This window comes from Mustela erminea, chromosome 10, assembly GCF_009829155.1.
Source record: "Mustela erminea isolate mMusErm1 chromosome 10, mMusErm1.Pri, whole genome shotgun sequence".
Classification (NCBI taxonomy): Eukaryota; Metazoa; Chordata; class Mammalia; order Carnivora; family Mustelidae; genus Mustela; species Mustela erminea.
In genome coordinates this window covers 100991076-101011520 of record NC_045623.1, presented here as the reverse complement: position 1 = coordinate 101011520, position 20445 = coordinate 100991076, and the positions used below count along the sequence as shown (strand labels likewise).

At 41.1% G+C, this 20445-nt stretch overlaps 1 protein-coding gene across 9 annotated transcripts in view; it reads left to right on the top strand.

Annotated features, from left to right (window-relative positions):
- VPS13D (vacuolar protein sorting 13 homolog D) overlaps positions 1 to 20445 on the top strand; it is a 252982-nt gene that overhangs the window by 44384 nt on the left and 188153 nt on the right. For all 9 annotated transcript variants that reach the window (XR_004276204.1, XR_004276203.1, XM_032302406.1 and 6 more), the window contains 3 exons: positions 1158 to 1338; positions 12402 to 12584; positions 17787 to 18009. Coding sequence is in view for 7 of the 9 variants with exons in the window: in XM_032302406.1 (XP_032158297.1) it covers positions 1158 to 1338; positions 12402 to 12584; positions 17787 to 18009 (587 nt within the window). In the remaining 2 variants the exon portion in view is untranslated. The remainder of the gene's footprint in view (positions 1 to 1157; positions 1339 to 12401; positions 12585 to 17786; positions 18010 to 20445) is intronic.

The window sequence follows — 20445 nt, the reverse complement described above, 5'->3', positions numbered from 1 at the left end:
GTTTTCAACATATTGGGGAGCTGTTGGAAAAAATAGATATCAAGCTCTGCCCCCAAATAATCTATTCTAAGTCGTCTTTTTTTTTTTTTAAACATTTGCTAAAGTTATTCTCATGTTTAACTAGAATTGAGAAAAACTGTCCCCAAGGATGTCTGAGGACTTTTTATTTCATTTTCAGGGGAAGTATATCACACTCTACTGAGAATGTAGATTGGCGTGTTTATATTATTACCTACCACAGTGGTGTAACTCTTTTTTTTTTTTTTTTTAAGATTTTATTTATTTATTTGACAGAGATCACAAGTAGGCAGAGAAGCAGGCAGAGAGAGAGTCGGGAAGCAGGCTCCCCACTGAGCGGAGAGCCTGATTCAGGGCTTGATCCCAGGACCCTGAGATCATGACCTGAGCCAAAGGCAGAGGTTTAACCCACTGAGGTGTGCCCAATGGGGTGTAATTCTATGATAAATGGGATAATTAATATAAAAGTCCTAACTGTCTGCCTGGCACAAAATAGGTGCTTAAGCAAATGTGAGTTTCTTGCCCCTGGGACTGTGTCTTGTATAATTTATTAAATGATGCCATGGCTTTTAAATTGAAAACCATTCATAAACGTTTTCTAACCTGTCTTGGAATGTAGAGGCTAAACCTCTTTGGCCTCCATTTCACAAAGCAAAAAGAAGACAGCTTTCTGCCTCCAGGAGACAGTTTTCCCCAGAAACACTGATTGTGTCACTTAATGTTCTTTCGCCCTTGTTTCTTGGATGTACTTTTTATCTTTCGAGTTCATATCGTTACAGTCTTAGAGCGGGAAGAATCACTTTTCCCTAAAGGCCGGGAAAGAACGCTAGTGAGAGGTGTGAGCCGCAGGTGGCTGCTGGGGGAGTTCTGGAATCCAGAGGGAGGCTCGAGCTGCGGCTGCCCACCTGTTCACAGCCGTGGCCGTCATCCCAGACTTGCATTTTGTATCCTCAGCGTGTTGCCTGTTGCCGTGGCTCCGGAGAAGAGCGACTGTTGGGGTCTGCTATGTCAAACTGGATTGCAGAGTGGCATTTCACTAGTTACAGCAGCTTTCTAGGGGAAACCCCTGTGTAGGCCTGTTTTCTTTCAGTACTGACTTGTGTCTGGCTGCCTAGTCACGCTTCCGCGCTTCTTCCCAGATACGGCCGGCCTGACCCGCTGCTCCGGAGAGAACACGACATGCGAGTGAGCCTCCAGATGGCCTCCGTGCAGTATGTGCACACGCAGCGCTTCCAGGCCGAGGTGGTGGCCTTCGTCCAGCACTTCACGCAGCTGCAAGATGTCTTGGGGCGCCAGCGAGCTGCCATCGAGGGGCAGACGGTAGGAAGGCTCATTTCCCCAAGTAGCTTTTCCTGTTTGACTGATCAATAGAACTTTTAAGCCTCTAGAGAAAAAGTCTGGAAAATTTCACTGCAAAAAGAAAAGGTAATTAGATAATTTTACGCTTACTAGTGTCCTCCATGTAGCCAATGATCTACAGGAGTCTTTCTGTAATTGGAAAGCTTCCGTTCTTCCTTTCGTTGTGTCGTGTGTTAATGACCTCTAAGATTTAGCGTTAGCTTCCTCTAAAGAAGATAAATGGAATTTATGGCTAACACTTAAGACTTCTGGTCCCTTTTTAGTGCTTCGGTGGAGACACTTCTCTTGGAAAATGTTTCCAAGGGATATACCAGTTAAATAAAGAGAGTTTTTTTCCAAATAGATTAGCGGTTCCTAGCTTCTTTCATGGTTCTCTTAGTGTTTTGGAAATATTTCCATAGCACATCCTCAGACAAAGACACACCTAATGGTCTTTCCGTTTAAAAAGTAGTTAAGGGGCACCTGGGTGGCTCAGTGGGTTAAAGCCTCTGCCTTCGGCTCAGGTCATGATCCCAGGGTCCTGGGATCGAGCCCCACGTTGGGCTCTCTGCTTAGCGGGGAGCCTGCTTCCCTCTCTCTCTGCCTGCCTCTCTGCCTACTTGTAATCTCTGCCTGTCAAATAAATAAATAAAATCTTAAAAAAAAAAAAAAAGTAGTTAAGTCTAGGGGCGCCTGGTGGCTCAGTCGATTAAGCGTCTGTCTGCCTTCAGCTCGGGTCATGATCCTGGAGTCCTGGGATCAAGCCCATATCGGGCTCCCTGCTCAGTGGGGAGTCTGCTTCTCTCTCTGCCTCACTCCCAACCCACTTGTGCTCATCCTCTCTCTCTTAAATAAATAAATGAAATCTTAAAAAAAAAAAAAGTAGTTAAGTCTAAACAAGTACGTACACAAGTCTTAATGACTCAATAGCTGTTTAAAAAATAACATGTAAGTGAAAGAGTTATATTTTTATCCCATTTGTAAATAAATAACTTGCTAGCAGGGATGTAAGTGCCCTTGGGCACCTTTCAGCTTCTCAGACTTAGGACCAGGCTGGACACGACAGCGCTCATTCTTTGTCTCATGGCCCTGCTCTTTATCACAGCAGCTGCCAGAGACCCAGCTTTGTGAAGGTGCCATGTCATTGAAAGGAAAGTAGCATGATATAACATTGAACGTGAACTACCTTAGTCTAGTATGTGCAGTGTCCAACAGTTGATGTGTTTGCCTCAAAAATTTGAAATGTCCTGGCAGCATGGACCTGTGTGGCAGTGTCTTAATGGTGTCTTGGCACAGAGTTTGGGAACAGCAGAAAATGTTTACAGTACAGTCCTTTGTAAAACTTAACTTAACTTTGTAAAACTTAACTTATTTTTAAGCTTCATTAAGTAGTAGATTATAATTAAATAGGTGCTGTCTTTATAGTGACAACATTTTAAAAAGTTTAATTTTATTTAAATTTTTGGAATATGTTTCATGTTGATTTCATATAGAATCAACGCAAAAGGACATTTGGAGAAAAGTTTCCTTCTCAATTACTTTTCCTCAATCACCCAGTTTCTCTTCCTGGACATAATGCTACCTGTTCCCTTTATATCTTCGAGGGAATATAATTTTTAAAAAATATGAAAGCACAGGGGCGCCTGGGTGGCTCAGTTGGTTAAGCCTCTGACTCCTGATCTCAGCTCAGGTCTTGATCTCAGGGTCGTGAGTTCAAGGACTGTGTTGGGCTCCACACTGGGCATGGAGCCTGTTTAGTTAAAAAAAGTCAGTTGATCAGTCTATCTATCTATCTGTAAAAGCACAAATTATAGGGACTATGGGAAAAAAGGGTCAATCTCATCAGTGTCCTAGTACCCAGGTATATTGTAATTTGTTTTCATTGTTTCTTAAGTTTCTCCCTATGCATATTTCCATGGTTGTAATCATAGAGTATGTAACCTTTCTTCTCTTCAGAAATTTTTAAAACAAATTTAGTATTTGACACATATAAAAGAATATCTCTAGCATATCAGTTTCGAACGTTTGGGAAATAAATAAAAATTACAACATTGCTAATGCCGCTGCACGTGTTCCTTCCCCATCTCATTGCTGTCAACTCCTTAGGTAACTACTCTCCTGATTTTTGGGTCTTGTGATCCCTCAAACAGAAGTTCCCATATTACATCTTATTTCATTTGTTTTGATCTTTTAAAAAAAAATGGTATTAGGCTATGTTTAATGTTCTGTTGCTTGCTTTTTCTTTTTTTTTTTTCCATTTTCATTTGGTTAGATGCATTAAGGCTGTTACACATGATTGCCTTACATTTAATTTCAGTGTTATAGTTCATTGCATGTAGAACAGATTTATCCGTTTTCCTGCTGAACATTTCATTGTTTACAGTGTTTTGCTGTTGTGCACTATGTCTCTTAGTGCACACGTGTAAGAGTTTCTCCAAGCACGATTTCTGGCCCAGGGGGTATGCACATGTTTAGCTTTATAAGATAGTACTATATTGTTTCCCAAAACCCATTATACATTCCCATTGGCAATTTATAAGAATTCCTTTTAATTCGCTTCCTTGTATGAATTCATATCCTTTAATTCATATTCAACACTCGTTAACCTTTTTATTTTGCCCCAGTAATGGTGCAAAATGGCATTATATTTGTGGTCTACTTATGCCTTTTATTAAAAATATTTATTAAAAAAATTTTTTTAAAATAATTTTTAAAATTTTAATTCCACCTCCCTACGCTTTTTTAAAAAACATTTGAGGAATAGCATAAAGTAACTTGAAATGTGTTAATTTTATGCATACACTTTTTTTAAAAAAAGATTTTATTTATTTGACAGAGAGAGAGAGAGAGGGAACACAAGCAGGGGGAGTAGGAGTGGGAGAAGCAGGCTCCCTGTCGAGCAGGGAGCCCATTGCAGGACTCGATCCGAGGACCCCGGGAACATGACCTGAGCTGAAGACAGATGCTTATGCCTGAGCCACCCAGGTGCCCCTATGCATACACTTTTGAAAGCCATCGTGTTAACCTTTTTTCTTAATCTGTTTCTATTTTGCTTTGCATTTTTCGTAGTGATCCTGTTTGGTAACTGTATAATCCATCTAAGTCAGTGTACTTAACCATTTCCTTGCTTTTTAACATTTAAATTGCTTCCAGTTTTGAATAGCATTGTGTACCTAGGTTTTTTTTTTCATTTTTTGAATTATTTTTATAACATTGAATCCTATAAATGATATTGTTTGGTCAAAGGGATGAACATTTTTGTGACTCTCAATTTGATACTTTTAATAAATGTTGCCTATTAGAATCATGTACCCTTAGCATGATTATTTTCACCTGTGTGGTTTAAGCAGCAGTGGTACTGTGAGGAATCACTAAAGGGTAGGAAGTGAGACTGTGTACATTAGTGTGAAATTGGGTTTAATTTCCTGGATTAGGCAGAAGTTGAACAGGTAAATCTTTGAAGTTTTTGTGATACCAAGTTAGGTAAGACAAGCAGTGAAGGAATGATCTTCCTTTTTTTTTTTTTTTTTTTTAAAAAAAGATTTTATTTATTTATTTGAGAGAGAGAGAGAGAGACAGAATGAGAGAGAATGAGAGGGGAGGTCAGAGGGAGAAGCAGACTCCCGATGGAGCTGGGAGCCCGATGTGGGACTTGATCCCAGGACTCTGGGATCATGACCTGAGCCAAAGGCGTCACTCAACCAACTGAGCCACCCAGGCGCCCTGATCTTCTGTTTTGAACAGTGCCAAGTGCATGGACTCTGAGGAAAAGCTGATCTCAAGATCTTTAATCCTAGGGGTTTGAACCACCTACGTTTAAGATTTTGCATACTTAGATGTATGGAGGGAGCTAAAGATGTACTTTTATTTGCTGGTAAAATTGAGGCTGTTGAAATTTAAATACCTTTTTCCTGGTGACAGGTGGTATGCTTTGCCTTTGACTTGAAGCTGGATTTTTTATTCCTGTATTTTCCAGGGTCTGTAAATAATGATCGAGTAGCACTTGACATTTCTTTTTAATCTTGATGTTTGAAATTATAAGAGCATCACATACCTCGACTGGGCCAAGTGTGAATTTATTTTTATCCCAGAAGCACGGTATGGTTTTTCTGCATCTTATGCTCTACATGTTGTTTCAAATATTTGTTAAACTTCTTTATTTACTGAGCAATTGGGAGGGCAGAATTTTGGCGGAGCGAAGATGTGGTATTGGCGTTTTGAAATGTTGGTACAAGAATCTGGAGCCTGGGGCGCCTGGGTGGCTCAGTGGGTTAAGCCGCTGCCTTCGGCTCAGGTCATGATCTCAGGGTCCTGGGATCGAGTCCCGCATCGGGCTCTCTGCTCAGCAGGGAGCCTGCTTCCCCCTCTCTCTCTGCCTGCCTCTGCATCTACTTGTGATTTCTCTCTGTCAAATAAATAAAATCTTTAAAAAAAAAAAAAAAAGAATCTGGAGCCTGGGTGTTGCCAGTAGAAGCTGTTTCACCAGTAGCAAGTTCTTCTTGCTATTCTGCTGACTCCGATGTTAGAGGAAAATGGAGATACAAACTAAGTATGCTGTGTGCTCGCTGAGTGGTGTAGTCGTGATGCTTGGGAGCTGTCAGAGTGCCCACACACGTCCCGTCTGACCCTTTTGACAACCTGTTTGTTCATTTCTGTGAATCATTTAGTGAATGTTCATTGACAAATGATCTGTCAGAGTCTGCCAGTGCTAGGAACGTAATGGAAAACAAGGAAGACAAGGTGATTGCCTTAATGGAGCTCGTGTTTTAGTGAGATGATAATATCCAGCAGAAAATATAATGAGTTATGATTATAACCAGTGAAGGGGTGGTGGGCAGATGCGATATTGCCATTTCATCAGTGAGGAAGCAGTAATTCTTTTTTTTTAAAAGATGTTATTTATTTATTTGACAGGGAGAAAGAGAGAGGGAACACAAGCAGGGGAGTGGGAGAGGGAGAAGCAGGTTCCCTATTGACGAGGGAGCCCAGTACGGGGCTCGATCCCAGGACCCTGAGCCACATGCAGATGCTTAACTGACTGAGCCAACCAGGTGCCCCAGGAAACAGTAGTTCTTAACTCTGCTTGCCTGGAACTCTGGCTAACTCATGATTCAGCTTTTCTCTTAATGGGGATATGGGTAACATGGAACTATTAAGGTGTGTTGGAAGAGTAGGATTGTGCAGTTTTAGTGCATTAGTTTTGCAGTAGACTTGCCTGCTCCTAGATGAGTGCTTCCGCATGCCACACGTGTGTGGGTAGAGGACATTACGTCCTTCCAACGGCTCTTGAAGGTAGGGCCTACAATTCCTCCCATTCACAGGTAAGGAGAGGGAAATACAGAGACCTAACAAGTTACCGAGGCTGGCCAGACTTCTGAGGGACCAGGGCAGGGATTTGACTCAGGTAGACAGGCTTCAGAGCTCCTGTTCTGAGAGCCTGCACTAACCTGTCAAAATGGTAACAGCCTTGATCTCTGGCGGTGACATTACACTGATATCAGGTTCCTTCTATTTGTTTGACTTTCCCTTCTAAGTTTGTTACAGTGAATATGAGTTAATTTGTAATTCTATAATTTACTCAAAGAACAAAGCAAACAGGCAGTAGTCATGGGTTGATGGACCATACCAACAAATCATGTATGGTTAGAAAGTGAAAACGCTATTTATTGTGTTGTGAATTCTCCTGACTTGTGTGCTTAACACCAAAGAAAGAAGAGCTTTTTTATGTTATAAAGCCTATATATATTTTTTTAAAGTAGTTTTTTTGTTTTGGTGAGTAAAGCGATAGAAGTTTATTGAGTGAAGATCCAGAAAAAGCTCTCAAAAGTGAGGGGCCTCAACAGGGTTGCCCTAATAAATGTTTTTTATAGATAATAAAATCAATAAAAACGTGATTAATTTTCTAATTAAGACTGTCTTGTTCTCACTGTTTTTTAATCTGTATTTTCACTGATCAATACATGAGAAACATTTCATTATATTAGTGTACCATACTTTTTGTCAACTTTATTGTGGTATGATTTGCTTACAGTAAAATTAAGCAATTTAAGAGTACAATTCAATGAGTTTTAATAGTTGTATAGTCTTGGAACCCCAGTCACATCCAGATTTTTGGAACATTTCTGTTACCCACAAAGTCTCCTTGTTTCCCTAGGCAAACAGTCTCCTAATCCCTGTGTCTGGCAGCCATTGGTCTGTTTTCCGTCAGAATAGTTCTGCCATTTTTTCCTTTTCTGGTTTTTTTTTTAGAATATTCCATAAATGAAATCATACTGCATAGTTGTATCTGGCTTTTTTCACTTGGCACAATGCTTTTGAGATCCATCCATATTGTTGCAAGTAGCAGCCTTGTGGTTTCCTTTTATTGGCGAGTAGTATTCTGTTGGTTGAATGTGATACAATTTGTTTATCCATTCACCCTCTTTATGTTCATTTGGGTCTTTTCAAGTTTTTGGCTATTGTGAATCAAACTGCTGTGAGCACTTGTGTTGAGATCTTTGTGTGGTTGTATGTTTTCATTTCTCTTAAGTAAAGACCGAGGAGAGGAATTGCCGCGCCAGGTGGTAACTGTGTGGTTGACTTCATAAGGAACTGCCTTCAGAATTGTTCTGGTGAGGGCACGTGGCCGGTGCACGTGGTACAGCACGTGACTCTTGATCTCCGCCTTGGTGCATTTGGGCTGCACATTGGGAATGGAGCCACCTTAAAAAAAAAAAAAATCATTCCAAAAAAATAAAAAGTTAAAAAAATTTTTTTTTGCTATTCTAGATGCTTTGCTTTTTTGTGTGGATTTTAGAGTCAGCTTGTCAGTTTCTGTATCAAAATTTCAGCAGGCTTTGTTAGAGAAACTGACAAGCTGATTCTAAAAGCCTGCTGAAATTTTGATTGGGATTGTGTTGGATCTGTAGGTCAACTTTTGGAGAATTGACATCTTCGTACTGTTGAGTCTTTTGTTTGAGTGTGGCCTATTTTCTCCATTTATTTAGGTCTTCAGTTTCTCTCAGGAGTGTTCGTAGTTTTAAATGTACTGGTCTTACACACCTTTGATTAAATTGAGCCCTAGACATTATATATATATATTATATATATATATATATATAATATATATATATTATATATATATATATTTTAAAACATCTTTTTTTATAATTAAACAGATTTTTATTTATCTATTTGACAGAGAGATCACAAGTAGGCAGAGCGGCAGGCAGAGAGAGAGGGAGTTACGGAGCAGAGAGCCTGATGTGGGGCTTGATCCCAGGACCCTGAGATCATGACCTGAGCCGAAGGCAGAGGCTTAACCCACTGAGCCACCTAGGCGCCTGGCATTTTATATTTTTGATGCTGTTATAAGTGGTATTTAAAAAGTCTCAATTTCTAATTCTCTGTAGAGTATACATAGAGATAAAATTGATGCAACTTTGCTAGATATACTTACCAGTTCTAGTTACTTTTTGGAGATTCTCATGTTGTCTTTGAATAGAGTTTTACTTTTTCCTTTTCTTTTTCTTTATTTTTTTTAAAGATTTTGTTTATTTATTTGACAGAGAGAGCACAAGTGGGCAGAGAGGCAGGCATAGAGAGAGGGGGAAGCAGGCTCCCTGCTGAGCAGAGAGGCCAATGTGGGGCTGGATCCCAGGACCCTGGGATCATGACCCGAGCCTCTTAACCCACTCAGCCACCCAGGCGCCCCTACTTTTTCCTTTACAATCTGTATGCCTTTCATCTCTTTTTCTTCTCTTACTACACTAAGACTTCCAGGACAATGTTGAACGGAAGGGTGAGAGCAGACATCCTCACCTTGTTTCTAATCATAGGGGAAAAGCATTCAGTTATTTTAGGGGTTGCCAAAGTATGGCCTGTGAGAATATGCGCCTACATATACATGTCCATAAAGTTTTATTGGAAAACAGCCAATTCATTTACGTATTATGTGCATATTTTTATAGTTTTCTTGATTTGTTACGGATTTTTATATCTATGTTCCTGAGGCATATTAGTTTGTAGGTTTCTTTTCTGGAATAGAATATAATGCCTCTTCTGGTTTGGGTAATGGGGCAATGCTTTCCTTGTGGAATGAATTGGAAGTGTTCCCTTTTCTATTTTCAGAAGAGTTTGTTTAGAATTGATATTCTTTCCTTTTTTGTATATTCTGGTACAAGCCCTTTGATATATGTGTTGTGAATACCTTCTCCCCATCTATGGCTTTTTTCCCATTTTCCTAACACTATTCTTTGAAAAGCAGAAGTTTTCCGGGGGTGCCTGGGTGGGTTAAAGCCTCTGCCTTAGGCTTAGGTCATGATCTCAGGGTCCTGGGATCGAGCCCCACATCGGGCTCTCTGCTCAGCAGGGAGCCTGCTTCCTCCTCTCTCTCTCTGCCTGCCTCTCTGCCTGCTTGTGATCTCTGTCTGTCAAATAAATAAATAAAATCTTTACAAAAGGAAAAAAAGAAAAGCAGAAGTTTTTCATTTTGATGAAGTCCAATTTTTTTCCTTTATGGTTAGTGCTGTTTGTTTTGTCGAAGGAATCTTTGTCCACCACTAGGTGCGAAAATTTTTTCCTGTGTCCTCTGTTTGAAGCTTTATAACTTTAGATCTGTTCCATTTTGAGCAAATTATTTTAAAATATTCTTATTTTTTAACGTCATCTCTACACCCATCATGGGGCTTGAACTCACAACCCTGAGATCAAGAGGTGCATGCCCTACTGACTGAGCCAGCCAGGTGTCCTTTTAGTTAAATTTTGTGTATTGTATGAAGTGAGGGGAGAGCTGTTTTGTTCCCATGTGAGTATCTAGACTGTTCATTTCCCCTTGTGTTATCTTGGCACATCTGTTGAGAAACAGTGGACCATACAGGGAGGGATGTGTATATTTCTTCACTTTCTATTCTGTTCCCTTGATTTGTGTTTAATTGTATGCTAGCACTATCTTAACAGCTGTCGCTTTACACCGTGTCTTGAAATTGGGTAGTGTAAGCCCTCCAGCTTTGTTCTTTTTCAGAGGTGTTTTGGCTGCTTTAGGACCTTTGCCTATATACCATACAAATTTTAGAATCTTTCTACAGTAAAATCTGCTGGGATTTTGATTGGGATTGCACTGAATCTCTCTCTCTCTTCAAGATTTTATTTATTCATTTGACAGACAGAGATCACAAGTAGGCAGAGAGAGAGAGTGGGAAGCAGGCTCCCCGCTGAGCAGAGAGCCCGATGCGGGGCTCGATCCCAGGACCCTGAGATCATGACCTGAGGTGAAGGCAGAGGCTTAACCCACTGAGCCACCCAGGCGCCCTATATATCTCTTAATAATATTGAGTCTTTGGACCTCTAGTGTGGTATATCTCTCCATTTAATTAGGACTTCAGTTTCTCTCACTATTGTGTTACTGATCTCACACATCTTTTTTGTTAAATTGATCCTTAGGTCTTTGAAATTTTGATGCTATTGTAAATGATAATCAATTCTTAAGAAAATTTCAATGTCCAATTGTTTATTGAATTTGTGAGAAATATAATTAACTTTCATATATTGACATGTCGAGCTCTTACCCTTCATTCTTGCTAAACTTATCCTACATCTTTAGGATTTTTTCCATAGGTGATTATGTTGTTTGGAATAAGAGAGTTGTACTTTTTTCCTTTCCAACCTGTAGGTCTTTTTATACAGACTAGGGACTTCAGCATAATGTTGAATAGAAGTGGTAAGAGGGGATCCCCTTGCCTGTTTCTTATCTAAGTGGGAAAACATTCTTTCTGTAAATCTGATGTTAGCCGTAGATAGTTTGTGCGTGTGCTTTTTTTTTTTTTTTTAAGATTTTATTTATTTATTTGACAGACAGAGATCACAAGTAGGCAGAGAGGCAGGCAGAGAGAGAGAGAGGAGGAAGCAGGCTTCCCGCAGAGCAGAGAGCCCGATGCAAGGCTCGATCTCAGGACCCGGAGATCATGACCTGAGCAGAAGGCAGAGGCTTAACCTACTGAGCCACCCAGGTGCCCCTGCACATGTGCTTTTTAAGGAATCTCTCTACTTCATCTAAATTGTCAGTTTGTTGGCATGAAGTTGTTCATAGGTTGCCTCATTTTTAAATATTTTAAGTTCTGGTGGGGATGCCTGGGTGGCTCCGTCGGTTAAGCATCTGCCTTCTGCTCAGGTCATGATCCTGCTGTCCTGGGATCAAGCCCACATTAGGTTCCCTGCTCAGTGAGGGTCTGCTTCTCCCTCTCCCTCTGCCCCTCCCACTCAATCGTGCTCTCTCCCTTTCTCTCTGAAATGAATAAAATAATAAAAAGAATTTTTGTAGGTTCTGTAGCAATGTCCCATACTCCTTCCTGATAGTGACTATTTTTGTTTTCTTGATTGGTATAGCTAGAGGTTCGTTGGCTTTATCAGCCTTTTCAAATAATTAACTTATCGAGGCCTGTATCATGGCCCAGGCATATTATCAACGAGTATGCCATGTACACCTGGAAATACTGTATATTCTATGGTTGTTGGGTATCGTGTTGTATAAATATTTAATTGATTTTTAAAAATTACCCATCTGTTTTCTAAATAACTGATTTCTGCGTTATATTATTTTTTCCCCTTCTACTTACTTAGGTTCATTTTGCTTTTCCTATTTCTAGTTTCTTAGACTTTGGTCACTGATTTTAATCTTTATTCTTTTACATAAAATAAGCGTTTAACACTATACTATACATTTTTCATTAAGCACTGTTTTAAGTCTGTCCCACAGATTTGAATATGCTTCATTTTTTTTTTTTTAAATCAGGCCAAAATATTTTTCTGTTTCCCTGTGATTTCGTCTCTGACCCTTGGGTTATTAAGTGTGTAGTCTACTTTCCAAATATCTGGGGGTTTTCCAATCTTGTTAGGAATCTTGTTATCGATTTCTAGTGAAATCCCATGGTGCTGGAATATATTCTGTGTGATTTCAGTTGTTTTAGAATTATGAATTCATGGAATTTTTGGGAACCGGAGGCTATCTGGTTGCAAGATTAGGGCATTGATTGAGCCTGTCTCTGAGTTAATTTTTCCTCCTGTTTCAGGTGAGAGACCAAGCCCAGCGCTGTTCACGGGTTCTCCTGGATATTGAGGCGGGTGCTCCCGTTCTCCTTATCCCTGAAAGTTCCAGATCAAATAATCTGATTGTAGCAAATTTGGGGAAGTTGAAGGTCAAGAACAAGTTTCTCTTTGCTGGTTTTCCTGGGACCTTTTCCTTACAAGATAAGGTGAGCCATCAATATCCATTCCCTCGCATAGTCCAACTACTTGCATGCCAATGGAAGATTTCGTATGTTGCCCCAGGCTGACTTGTAGCTGCTGTTACTTTTGTGGTGTATGCGGCTTGAACAATTTTTTTTTTTGACGTTATATTGACATTTCAGTTAACCTTTTAATAGAGATAGTGTAAATTGTAACCTTTACCAGTTGTATGCAAACAACGGACAGAACCAATCTTCCATCTGTATAATGCTTTTCTCACAGGCTGACCTTATAAGTCATCAACTTTTTACGTGACCTGCCTTTTTTCAGAGGATGGGATTTGGCCCGTGGTCTATCTGCAGCCATTCCTATCTTCAGGATAAAATTTTATATAGCGAATGGCTTTACAGTTTAAAACGACTTTAGCTCTTATTTCTTTCTTATGACAATGTTTAGCAGTGACTAGGCTGCAGATCGTTGCTTTCATTTTACGTTCATGTAGTAAGTCACAGAGTTGGTTTCGGAGGTGGTCTCTCGGGCCCCTCCCACCCACTTCTGCAGTCAGGGAGGCTAACACTGATGGAACTTAGGACGAGGTCTTGCTGTTCGAGGTGTGTATTTTAATGGAACCTTGATGGTTTCCACGGTGGCTTTGCAGCATACTTGCTTATGAAGAACAAATTCATTTTAGCTTGTCAGAAAAGCACTTATTGAAATTCGTAGCTAGTCATGCCCGTCTTCAGTCTAATAGCTAATAAAATAGGGAGAGAGCTTTTGAAGGAGGAGATGCACAGGATTTCATTATGAGCTCTTATGACTGGCGATAATAGCAGTACATAGTCAACATTCATTGGATGCTTCTTATATACCAACCAGTGCTAAGCTCTTTACGTATTTGTCCATTTTTTTTTTTCTCCTTAGCAACCTAAGGGGGTAGCTGGTTTTATTAACCCCATTTTTCGAGCTGAAGATACGGAGACATAGATAGGGTGGGTCATTTCTTTTGGATAATACAGCTAGTCACAGGTACAGCACAGGCCTCAGACTTGGTGTGTCTGCTTTCCATATACTCTCAGCTGTGGTATGCCTTCACCCCACGCTGTTAGGGTTAGGCCTGTGTGGGGACAGTCAACTGGGGTAGGCTGTCCCTACCATGTGCCTTACGGACCCCGGCCTGCATACCTGTGGCTCTTTGGAATTTTCTTAAGGGTGTGGCTGAGTTCATTAAAATAATTTTCAAGGGAAGAACTCCAAAGATGATCACAGAAAAGGCACAAATTTGAGCAGTTACTGTATGCCTCTTTAGGTGTAGAAGGAAAAGAAAATGAAAAACTGTGAGTTGGGTTCTAGTTGTCACCAGGACGTTGCCAAGAACCTCAGCTCTGTTCAGAAAGTAACAGGGGACGACATTTGTTGGTAATACCTGAACTCAAATAATTTTGTTTTCAAATTACTGTCTCCATATTTTTCTTCATTTGTTTTGCTTCTCACTCATCCATTTACTCACTCTTACTAAGCTGCACATCCTGAGCTGAAAATACTTGACTCAGCGAGTGGGAGCCGGTAGAGTAAGAAGGGTGCTGACAGACGGTGTGAACGTGGCAGCCATGTTCATGTGTCATGAACCTTGGGTTCAGACCAGAGTGACAGTGTTTGGACGAAGGTTGAGGGGCAGGTTGTCCATGTATCACCTCACCTGTAGTCACTCAGAGAAACCCGGTGCAGTGATCAGAGCAGAGGGTGATGCCCGAGCAGCAGTGCTCAGCGTGGGAGGGTGGAACGCCCCCACGATGACCTCACAGCTTCAGCTTCGTAGTCCGGCCCTCAGGCAGAGCTGATGATTCAGGACTCGATTGCTGTTGACCTCGATGGAGGAAGCCCTCCTGCCAGAATGATAGGCCTTCCCTGCTCTGATAGGGAGAAGTAGGCTTCCACTTAGGTATGGTTTTTTAAGAGAGTAAAAATAAAATCAGTCTCCACTGGCCTTTAACAGCAGGCCTGGTAGAATCTGGCAACCTGAGTCTTAATGAAGAAAGTCTGTTTTTGCAGTTGAGAGAGAAAGAAACATTTTGCTGTTCACTGACCAAAGTCTTAAAGAACATAGAAGAAGGATACATTTGTGAAAAGAAAGATTGGTAACTGCTTCTGGGAGTTCTCGCTTCTAAAATATCCTTAGTATGAGGTATTTCTAATTAACATGACTAGGTTTTTTAAAAAAGATTTTATTTATTTATTTGAGAGAGACCAGAGAGAGAGAGAGCACCCGAGCTTGGGGCCGTGGGGAGAGGGTGGCAGAGGGAGACGGAGAAGCAGACCCCCTGCTGAGCTGGGAGCCCCATGCGGGGCTCCATCCCAGGACCCTCGGATCATGACCTGAGCTGAAGGCAGATGTTTAACCATTTGAGCCTCCCGGGTACCCCAGCATGACTAGATATTAAACAAATGTATCAGAGCTTGTGTTTGCTCGTGAAGGTTGTCCTCACCATCACATTGGGACACTTTGTTCCACCATCTTATTCCAGCTGTGCTGCCATCAACTGCCCAAGGGACAGTTGAATCCCTTCTTTGACACGGTCTTTTGAGCTGACAGTACGTTTTTCAGGATATCTTTGTTTGTGGAAAATTTTTGTTTGAGGACTAAATTTTTTAGGAAGAAATCAGCTAGAACCAGAAGGAGTGATCAGGTTGAATAACACCATTTTTGTTTCTCTCCCCTTCCTAAAAAGGTAAAGGACCTGATGTTCTGTATTGGTTATATCTGTATATGGGCTCATGCACTGAGAAGTTAGACTCTAAGAATTGCTAAAATATTTGAAGAAATTTTTGCACATGAGTTTCTGTTTTGTTAAATAAGCCAAATGACAGCACATAGTTTGCAGTATTGTAATGAAAGACTTTTCCTGTATTTGTTTTTGAGGATTTGATTTTAAGTGGCAGTGCCTACAAGGATCGCTTTTTCTTCAAGGTATAATACACTTTTTGCCCCCTGGTTATTTGGAAAAACCTTATGGGATTCAGCAGTCAATTCACATTCATATGCTCTAAAAAGAAAACTTTGAAAAACCACGTCTTTGGGAACCATGTAACCTGGGAAAGCCTGCTGATTACCTTTTTGTCCCTTTGATGAGTCACTTCCCTCCTGCCTAGAGAAGGCCTTCTTCTTCTTTTTTTAAAAGATTTTATTTATTTGACAGACAGAGAGAGAGATACAGACAGTGGAAGAGGGAATACAAGCAGGGGGAGTGGGAGAGAGAGAAGCAGGCTTTCCGCTGAGTAGGGAGCCCAATGCAGGGCTCGATTCCAGGACCTTGGGATCATGACCTGAGCTGAAGGCACATGCTTAATGGTTGAGTCACCCAGGTGCCCCTATAGAAGGCCTTCTTAAGGACCAAAAAAAAATTTTTTTTGGCTCTAGGCAGTAATTTCTTGGTGATCTGATTTTCTTAAGTCCTTGACAAACTTTTATCTCGTTACATGCAGTGATTGTTCTGTAGAATTCCATAAGGGCTGCTTGGAGTGTGTCCCTTGGTCAAGTCTTTGTGTTCAGATAACCCTGTCTGTGGAGCTCACCTTTCCACAGACACAGTCAGGCTCGGTTGATCTAGGCCTGGGTGAAGTGAAGAATTCCTTTCTTCACCTAAAATCACTTTGCATTTACATTTTCCCTTCAGTGTATTTGCATGTGTGAGGTTTGTCCAGTATGCATTCCAGTGGTTAAAGAACAGGAGGGAGGGGGATGGGGTGGCATTTGCTTTTGAGTTCCCCCCACCCCCGACTCCAGTGTGTTTGGGATTGTTTTACACAAATCCATGTCTTAAGGAGTGCAGGCTGGGATCTTTCACGCGTGCTCTGCTTTCATTCTCCTCAACCACAGTTTGCTGCGCTTAAACCATAATTTCTAAGTCAGCCTTTCAAAAGCTTTGAGTTAATCTCCTCAAGCCATTGATTTATTTAAACCAACTACAGAGAGGATGTAGAGAGATGAATCAAGTCAAAGAGCAACAGCTACTCCTTAGAGTTTAAGTAAATTAAGAAAGGAGGAAGGTTTTTTGTTTTTGTTTTTTAAAGATTTTATTTATTTGACAGAGCGAGATCACAAGTAGGTAGAGAGGCAGGCTCCCCACTGAGCAGAGCCCCTGATGCGGGCTCTATCCCAGAACCCTGAGACCATGACCTGAGCCGAAGGAAGAGGCTCAACCCACTGAACCACCCAGGCGCCCTGGGAGGAAGGTTTTTAATGTCGAAATATTTAAGAGCATTTGGAAGCATTGGAAGGCAAGTTGCCTTCCAAAAAAAATGCGGAAAGTAAGAACTTTTTTTTCCCACTGTTAACTTGTGGATCGCTGTACTTAAGAGAACTGGGAAGAACAGGATTCCCATCTCCTTTTCAGAGCTGCGAGGCGTAAACACATAGGGCGGTGCTGGCTGGAAACCCCTTCTTCCCCTTCCCCCCCAGCACGCCTGTGAAAGTGGGTCGGTGGTGGCAGAGCCCTGCAGAAGGTAGCATGGAGGCTTGAGTGAAGTTTAAAAGTCAGTTGTTGAATCATTCAGGTGAAGAAGATTTCCACTGTTAGCAGAGGACCGAGGGTACTAAGTATGTAAGAAAAGCGTGTCGTGTTTTCAGTAGAATTAATTTACGTTACTCAGTATTTGCCCTTAGTTTTTATGCCCTTAAACAGAAACATAGTAAGAATGGCCAGCCTCCTGTGGTCTTTATTTTGTTTTCATTTGCATGGTTACTTGAAGAGATGAGAAATGAAGCCCAGACAGAGTGACTTCTAGGAAGTGTAGACACGCTACCGTGGTGTCATTCCTTTGGAACCATGTTGCTGTAGATATGTTTTCTTAGAATTACAGGCCCCTCCCCTCCAGCAAAGCAGTGACATTTTGTATGGCTGAGAGCTCTGCCTTCGCTGTGTCTGACCTAGACTGAACCACCAATAGTTGGCATTTCAAGCCAACAGATAATATTTTCCTGCAAGATGGCTATAGTTCTCAGTAGGTGTTGAATTATAAGTAACATCTCTGCAAATAATAACACATGACAGGAAAGATCATGACCCTGTTACCCTTTTGTTTATGGGATTTGGGGGACTTGGGAAATGCCAAGTGTCATAGAGTCTTTGAAGAGCCCAGGGACTAGGATAGGATTTTCAGGAGAGTAAAGATATAGTCACACCATTCCTACCTTCTAGTTTTATTTTTTTTATTTTTTATTTTTTCCCCAGGAATCTGTGCCTTCAGCGTCCCCAACGGGTACCCCCAAACACTACATGAGGAAAATGACAAGCACGGAGGACCCAAAGGGAGCACATTCCGAGGGGCTGTTCATGATGCCTCCTGCTGGAATGAGTCTAGGCAGCCTGAGGAGTGAGTCTGTGCCGAGTACTTCGACCAAGCAGCAAGGGCAACAAGCTGCGCCCTCCGCCAGCCAGCTTTCCGGTAGTCCAGGTAAAAGAGGAGGAAGGAGCCACGTGATGAAGGTGGGGAGTTCAGGAGACTGTGGCAGGTGCCTCCAGGAGATGCATCAGAGTGGTAGTAGGTCTTTTTTTTTTTTTTTAAGATTTTATTTATTTATTTGACAGAGAGAGATTACAAGTAGGCAGAGAGAGAGAGGAGGAAGCAGGCTCCCTGCTGAGCAGAGAGCCCGATGTGGGGCTCGATCCCAGGACCCTGAGATCATGACCTGAGCCGAAGGTAGCGGCTTAACCCACTGAGCCACCCAGGCGCCCAGAGTGGTAGTAGGTCTTTAGTGATAATCTGATTTTGGTATTATTTTAGAAAGCTTAAGAGTCTCAGGATATAGATTTTAGCAGTGGGTGACTTCTGAAGTACAGTTAAATTAGCAAGAAACAGTGTGAATAAAGAGATTTAGATTGTCTCTTAGGACTTTTTCCTCAAGGTCAAGGTGGTTGCCAGAAGATGGTGATAGTAAAACTTGAATGATTTCTGTATCCTTAGCCATATCCTTGCAAGTCACTGTCAAGACGCTGTTTTTTACTCAATTATTATTCTATTTAATTCTAAAAAAAAACAAAGAACTCTGAGAAAATATTAGTGTCAGTTAGGTAACCACAGAGATACTGTAAGTAACAATTTTGCAAAGATAGGAACTGTCCCATTACTGGTGCTCTTCTCTGGAATTTAAGAATGAGTTATTCCAGATGAGAGCCTGATTTTGGCCTTTTGCGTTTTTTTAAAAATTAAATTGAACTAAATTTAATTTTTTGTTTTATTTTATTTTTTTAAGGTTTTTAATTTTTTGCTTTATTTTAATTCCAGCATATTAACACAGAATGTTCTATTAGTTTGAGGTATACAGTGGAGTGATTCAGTGCTTCATAGTCACCCTGTGCCCATCATGACCAGTGCTCCCCATAGTCCCCACCAGCTGTTTCCCCACCAGCTGTTTCCCCACCCCCCACCATCTCCCTGCTCATAACCTTCAGTTTGTTCTCTATAGTTAAGATCTGGTTCTTGGCTGGTCTCTTTCTCTGTCTCTCTCTCTCTCCCTCTCTTTTTCCCTTTGCTTGTTTGTTTTGTTTCTTAAATTCCACATACAAGTGAGATCATATGGTTTTTGTCTTTCTGTGACTGACTTACTTCACTCAGTGCAGTACTCTGCAGCTCCGTCCGTGTCCTTGCAAATGGCAAGATTTCATTCTCTTTTATGGCTGAGTAATGTTGCATTGTGTGTGTGTGTGTATTAAACATATATACACATATATTTATATACACATATGTATGTTTTTATATGTATAGAAATATATATATATTTACCACCTCTTTCCTTTTTTAAGATTTTATTTATTTTTGTGAAAGAGAGCATGCGCACAAGCAGGGGAAGAGGTAGTGGGAGAGGGAGAAGCAGACTCTCCATTGATCAGGGAGCTGGACACGGAGCTTGATCCCAGGACCCTGGGCTCATAACCCGAGCAGAAGGCAGAGGGTAACTGACTGAGCCACCCAGGCGTCCTGTATACCACCTCTGTCCATTCATCACTTGATAGGTACTTGGACTGCTGCCATAATTGGGCTATTGCAAATACTGCTATAAACATTGGGTGCATGTATCCCTTTGAATTATTGTTCTTGTATTTGGGGGTAAATACCCAGTAGTGTGATTACTGGATTATGGAGTAGTTCTATTTTTAATCTTTTTTTTTTTTTTAAGATTTTATTTATTTATTTGACAGACAGAGATCACAAGTAGGCAGAGAGGCAGGCAGAGAGAGAGGGAGGAAAGCAGGCTCCCTGCTGAGCAGAGAGCCCGATATGGGGCTCGATCCCAGGATCCTGAGATCATGACCCGAGCTGAAGGCAGAGGCTTAACCCACTGAGCCACCCAGGCGCCCCTATTTTTAATCTTTTAAGGACTCTCCCTACTGTTTCCCGGTGACCGCACCAGTTCGCATTCCCACCAGCAGTGCAAGAGGGTTCCCCTTTCTCTGAATCCTCACCAACACCTGTTGTTTCCTGTGTTGTTGATTTTAGCCATTCTGACATGCATGAGGTGGTAGCTCATTGTAGTTTTGATTGGCACTTCCCTGATGATGAGTGATGTCGAGCATCTTTTCATGTGTCTCTTGGCCATCTGGATATCTTCTTTGGAGAAGTGTCTGTTCAGGTCTTTAGCCCATCCTTAAATTGGATTATTTGGGTTTTTTTGGTGTTAAGGTGTATAAATTCTTATACTAATCCTTTATCAGATGTGTCATTTGCAATATCTTCTCCCATTCAGTAGGTTGCCTTTTAGTTTTGTTGTTTCCTTTGCTGTGCAAAAGCTTTTAATTTTGATGAAAAATAAATTTTTTTGGCCTTTTTGTTTTGTTTTTAAATTTATTTTTGTTTTTTAATCCTTTTTGATCTTATTTTATTTAAGCCGGC